This window comes from Notolabrus celidotus, chromosome 11, assembly GCF_009762535.1.
Source record: "Notolabrus celidotus isolate fNotCel1 chromosome 11, fNotCel1.pri, whole genome shotgun sequence".
In the NCBI taxonomy this organism is placed as follows: Eukaryota; Metazoa; Chordata; class Actinopteri; order Labriformes; family Labridae; genus Notolabrus; species Notolabrus celidotus.
The window spans coordinates 578,273-584,528 of NC_048282.1; the positions used below are offsets into that span (position 1 = coordinate 578,273).

Sequence of the window (6,256 nt, forward strand, 5' to 3'; positions counted from 1 at the left end):
GGAGAAACTAGAAGTGGTGATTAACTATCCAGAAGGACCTCTAAACCTCAAGAGGGTTAACCAGATCAAATAAAGATCAGATACTTTATTACGTGTTATAGTCTCTTATGTCCTCTGTTTCACAACGGAACTGGTTCTGGCACAACCACAGCTTTGTTCCTGTGGGGATTCACACATTCTTCTTATTGACCTTTATTATTAACCTCAGCTCCTTTCTTCAGAATCAGAATCAGCTTTATTGGCCAGGTATGCTTGAACACACAAGGAATTTAACTTTGGTAAACTGTGCTCTCTTTGTACAAGGCATAAGAATAAGACCTACAAATAAAAATAAAATAAAATAATAACAATAACATCAGCTATAAATACAAAAGAACAACAAATAGGCATGACTAATATGTACAGGCTAAAATAATATGATAAAGTGCAGTGGTGAGTAGTAGAGGTAGTTTTTACATTATAAAAATAGTAGTTAAAAAATAAAATAAATAGAAATATGGAATTCTGCTTGGAGAATTGTTGCATTGTGTATCTACATGTATATTTACAGAGAGTATTTATCTGACAGGTATGACACTGTTATGGTTTAGTGTTCATCAGAGTGACAGCCTGGGGGAAGAAACTGTTCTTATGGCGGGTTGTTTTGGTGCACAGTGATCTGTAGCGCCTGCCGGAGGGGAGGAGTTTGAAGAATTTGTGTCCAGGCTGTGAGGGGTCAGCGGTTATGCTACCTGCCCGTTTCCTGGCCCGGGACCGGTACAAGTCCTGGATGAGGGGCAGGTCGACACCGATGATTTTTTCTGCAGTCCTTATAGTCCGCTGCAGTCTGTGTTTGTCTAGTTTGGTTGCAGATCCAAACCAGACAGTGATGGAGGTACACAGAACAGACTGGATGATGGAGGTGTAGAACATGATCAGCAGCTCCTGGGGCAGGTTGAACTTCCTGAGCTGACGCAGGAAGTACATCCTCTGCTGGGCCTTTTTTCTGATTGTGTCTATGGGTGCTTCTCAAAGCTCTAAACGTCCATCCTCGCGTCTCTTCCTCGCGTCTCTTCCTCGCGTCTTAGTCCCGCCCACCAGAGATGCGAGGAAATGAAACCAGAGGAGAGAGGAGATTTGTATTTAGAGAAATGAGACGTCCTCTCCTCCCGAGCGTCACGTGAAGCGACGTCAGTTTGTGATGACGGCTTTAACAGCTGGATCCGCGTGAGCCAAACGCACGGGATTTGAAATGTGTGGACGAACCAGATTATGCCGTACTTGGTATGATTACTGGGTGAACTCTGATTGTATAATATCCTATTACATATTAAATGAGCGCAGCTTTGTGAAAAATAGAAGTGGGACAAGCTGCCATAAGCCGTTAAACCTACCTTCCTTAGTATCCCTGATTGTGTTTCTGTTCAATACAGGGAACATGACTAAAGCATAATTTGTCATAGCTTACCACACTGTGATGAGCTATTGTGTCATCATTAAAAATGACAACAACATGAGAGGCAATACCTTACTCTTTTATTTAGTCACTGGTGTGAGAAGATTGATTCTATTGCTGTCATTGAGTGTCACACCTGCTTTAACAAGCCTGTGTAATCATGCCAGCTGAGTCCTTTTTGCTGGTTCACCTGATGCAGAATGCTAATCACCAGGCCTATATAAGTGTAGGGTAATGCAACATCACAGAAGGTTAAGAAACGATGGCTGTCCTGGCACCCGTCATTGTTGGTGTGCTAGGTCACCAGAATGACCAGCTTGAGTACCGCAGGCGCAGAAGACAGCGCCTGCGACACCTGGTTTTGTTTCATGAAGAGGTGAGCATCCAACAAGTTACATTAGAACTGCAACTACAATGTCACGTGTAACCTCTGAGATAACACATCATGACAGTTTTGCCAAACATTGTAATGCTGCATGCACAGGCTGGACACAAAGTACAGAGTATTTAAGACAGGTGTTTGAAACCAAGCATACACTGGGGACTCAAAACACACATTATGTTGTTCAATTGTTAATTGTTTGATTGTCCCGGTACTTCATATGAAAGTTGACATGAAAAGTGCAGACAAGTGTGGAAACTAACCCAGCTTCCCTTGTCTCATAGGTTGACAGAGAGCCAGTATACGGTCGGATGAACATCCGTGTGCCAGTCCTTGCTGCCTTCTTTGATGGTCAGGACCTCATGGCCAACTACAGGCTAAGTAGGCAGTCCATGGAGGCCCTCATGAGGATCCTGCCATCAAAGACGGCACAAGGCTGGTCACATGAGGTGCAAGTCCTCATGACCGTATACTGGCTGGCACCCGGCTTGTCATACAGCAGACTGGTGCACGGTGGAGTGGAGAACATAGCAGCCCTTCGCCAGGAGGTCATCAGGTTGCCTGCCGCTGGAGACCTGGATGTGGTTGGCCAAGTATTTGCTCGGCTGGCCAACTCTCCAGTGTTCTCCAGATGTGTGGGCTCCATTGATGGCTGCCATGTCCGCTTTAAGAGCCCCCCAGGACCCGGAGGCCAGGATTACCTCAACAGAAAGCTCTTCCCATCCATACAACTGCAAGCTGTATGTGATGGGAAGGGCTTCTTCATCAACAGCTTTGTTGGGTATCCTGGCTCCGTCCATGACACCAGAGTCTTGAAGAACAGCAGGATCTACAAAGATACTCTGTATCCTCCCCCTGGTAAGACTAGTACAACTTTCTTAATACTCCCACATGTATCACAGGGAAATAATGTTTGTCTTCCCTCTGTCTGCAGGTTACTTTATCGTGGGTGATGGTGGCTACCCCTGCACCCTAATACCTGTGGCCATCATCACCCCATACAAGGAACCACTGCAGGGGAGGGTGCAGAGCCGCTTCAACAACCACCATGCCAAGGCCCGCTGTATTATAGAGCGGGCCTTTGGTATGTTGAAGACGCGTTGGAGGTCCCTGTTGTTCAAGGCTCTGGAGGTCAGCCACACCTTTGTCCCCTCAGTCATCACTGCCTGTGCAGCGCTGCACAACATCTGCCTCACTGCTGGGGACATCCTGGAGCCTGTGGAGGATGTTGGGGACATTGGTGTGGCTCCACCACGTCCAGTGAGGGGGGTGCAAAGCGGACATGGCCAGCGAGACCGACTGGCAGGGCTGCTCTCTGCTCCACTTGTGCACCCAGTAGAGCTTCAGGAGCATGACTACCTGTAGACTTGGGGAGAATGGAGGCATGGGACATAGGCCACCACTCTGTATGACAAGCCTGGTGCCATAATGTATTGTTTTTGTTTTCATATTTTTGTTCTATCTTGTCCATTGAGACATTCATTTCAGTTGTGCCACTCTGGAGACCTTCTATATAGTACTTTATTAGGGTAACACTTCCTTTTGTTATGTGGTTAAAATCCTTGAAGGCTTTCTAAAATGTACATTTACCCTGAAAATGTACTATGTATGAGCCTCATGGATAACTGAAATGCCAGCTATGATGGAATACACACATATGCAACATGATGAAGCAAGATACTGTACCCCACTGTTTGTTAATCCCACATATGCATTTGGGAGGTATGCCTGTCTGAACTGTGCACAGAATGAGCTGCATTACAATATAGTTGTTTAAACAGCCTGACGTCCTTGTTGTGTCAGACATTTGTTTTCCTACTTCAGGGTGTTCTCATGCAGGCCTGCAACATTTGTGTACATGACATGGCCAACACTTACCCAGTAACTTACCAGCCCAATTCCATCACCTTGGACATAAAGTAGTGTATTCTGCATCTCCAAATGTCAATTGAAACTCCATAAATGTACAACACCTGTAAAGATAAGAGACAAACCTCAATCCTCAGATTGGTTCCAACCTGTGACTGTTAACATATGTGGCTTAAATCCCATTATGTCTAGTTGAAGCCCATGTGCACACATGCATTGCAAAGGTTGAAAAACCCAGAATTACTGAAACATTGAATGTGTTGCAAGGTTTTATTGTACTAGAAAATAAAAAAGGCGTAAATCCGAAAACATATAGAAGATAACTAGACAGAAATGAAATGTAAAAAAAATGTTATTTATTAACTAAATCCTGGAGAAGTTGTACTATCTGTTGGGATTGCTGATGAGTTTGTTGGTAGCGCTCCTCCTCCCGCCTGCTTTCCTCCTTGAGGAACTCTAATAGGTCCCCCCTTGTAGCTCTCCTCTTTCGGGGAGGGGGGTGGGAGGAGGTTGATGGCCCATCATCTGCATTTGTGCTGGACCCACAGCTTGTCCCGGGCTGTTCACCATCCTCCTCCTCCTCTTCCCTATGAGCCCGGCGACAAGCTGTGGATCCAGCAGCAGATGATGAGCCTGCTGGGGAGGCCACGGCAGCGTCAGGCTCATGGCTTTCCCCCACACGAGTCCATCAGGACGGACGGCTCAATGCTGGGCCGCGCCCCGATGGCCTCATGCATGAGGGAATACCATGGCCATGTTGCAGCCGTGGCCTCCCCCCTATCAGTCCCTGTCCCCGTGGGGGGGTTCCTCAGCTCCTGTAAGACAAAGAAGATGACATGTCAGTGAGATGAGAACACGCTAAAAGTTCTACGTGTTGCATTGAGACACACAAAGCTTGTCCAGTATCTGATGTATAAGATAAGATACTCCTTTATTCATTCCATGGGGGAAATTCACAGAGTTACAGCAGCAAACCATAAGGTGTACAGTACGATAATTCCAACAAGAATATATATATGTATATACATGTGTGTATATACATGTGTGTACAGTCATGGCCAAAAGTTTTGAGAATGACACAAATATTACATTTTCACAAAGTCTGCTGCTTCAGGGTTTTTAGGTGTTTTTGTCAGATGTTTCTATGGTATAATGAAATACAATTAGAAGCATTTCATAAGTATCAAAAGCTTTTATTGAGAATTACACAGTATTCATGCAATAAGTCAATATTTGCAGTGTTGACCCTTCTTTTTCAAGACCTCTGCAATTCTCCCTGGCATGCTGTCAATCAACTTCTGGACCAAATCCTGACTGATGGCAGTCCATTCTTGCATAATCAATGCTTGGAGTTTGTCAGAATTTGTGGGTTTTTGATTGTCCACCCGCCTCTTGAGGATTGACCACAAGTTCTCAATGGGATTAAGATCTGGGGAGTTTCCTGGCCAAGGGCCCAAAATCTTAATGTTTTGTTCCCCGAGCCATTTTGTTATGACTTTTGCTTTATGGCAAGGTGCTCCATCATGCTGGAAAAGGCATTCTTCATCACCAAACTGCCCTTGGATGGTTGGGAGAAGTTGCTCTGGGAGGACGTTCTGGTACCATTCTTTATTCATGGCTGTGTTTTTAGGCAAGATTGTGAGAGAGCCCACTCCCTTGACCGAAAAGCAACCCCACACATGAATGGTCTCAGGATGCTTCACTGTTGGCAAGAGACAGGACTGATGGTAGCGCTCACCTCGTCTTCTCCGAACAAGCCTTCCTCCAGATGCCCCAAACAATCGGAAAGAGGATTCATCAGAGAAAATGACTTTACCCCAGTCCTCAGCAGTCCAGTCCCTGTACCTTCTGCAGAATATCAGTCTGTCCCTGATGTTTTTACTGGAGAGAAGTGGCTTCTTTGCTGCCCTCCTTGACACCAGGCCTTCCTCCAAAAGTCTTGGCCTCACTGTGCGTGCAGATGCACTCACACCTGCCTGCTGCCATTCCTGAGCAAGCTCTGCACTGGTGGTGGCCCGATCCCGCAGCTGTAACACCTTCAGGAGACGGTCCTGGCGCTTGCTGGACTTTCTTAGGCGCTCTGGAGCCTGTTTGGCAACAATTGAACCTCTCTCCTTGAAGTTCTTGATAATTGGATAGACGGTTGACTGAGGTGCAATCTTACTCGCTGCTATAAACTTCCCTGTTAGGCCCTTTTTGTGCAATGCAATGATGGCTGCACGTGTTTCCTTGCAGGTAACCATGGCTAACAGATGAGGAACAATGGTGTCATGCACCATCTTTCTTTTAAAGTGTCCAGTCACTCAATCATGGCAGATTGATCGCCAGCCTTGTCCTCATCAACACCCACACCTGTGTTAATGTGTGTGACACCTGTGTGTCATTGAAATGATGTTAGCTGGTCCTTTTGTGGCAGGGCTGAAATGCAGTGGAAATGTGTTTTTGGTGATAAAGTTCATTTTCAAGGCAAAGAGGGACTTTGCAATTAATTGCAGTTGAGCTGATCACTCCTCATAACATTCTGGAGTATATGCAAATTGCCATTATAAAAACTGAAACAGCAGACTTTG

At 45.7% G+C, this 6,256-nt stretch overlaps 1 protein-coding gene across 1 annotated transcript; it reads left to right on the forward strand.

Annotated features, from left to right (window-relative positions):
• The first annotated feature begins 1,697 nt into the window (after positions 1-1,697).
• Positions 1,698-3,182, forward strand: LOC117822063 (putative nuclease HARBI1). The gene is made up of 3 exons (XM_034696689.1): positions 1,698-1,811; positions 2,102-2,675; positions 2,752-3,182. Exons 1-3 carry the CDS (start codon positions 1,698-1,700, stop codon positions 3,180-3,182), a joined length of 1,119 nt encoding a protein of 372 aa, XP_034552580.1.
• Positions 3,183-6,256: the final 3,074 nt, after the last annotated feature.

Coding starts and splice junctions, on each gene's coding strand:
- LOC117822063 (XM_034696689.1), top strand. CDS start 1,698: ATGGCTGTCCTGGCACCCGTCATTGTTGGTGTGCTAGGTCACCAGAAT. Junction 1,812..2,101: donor TGGTTTTGTTTCATGAAGAG/GTGAGCATCCAA, acceptor CTTGTCTCATAG/GTTGACAGAGAGCCAGTATA. Junction 2,676..2,751: donor TACTCTGTATCCTCCCCCTG/GTAAGACTAGTA, acceptor CTCTGTCTGCAG/GTTACTTTATCGTGGGTGAT.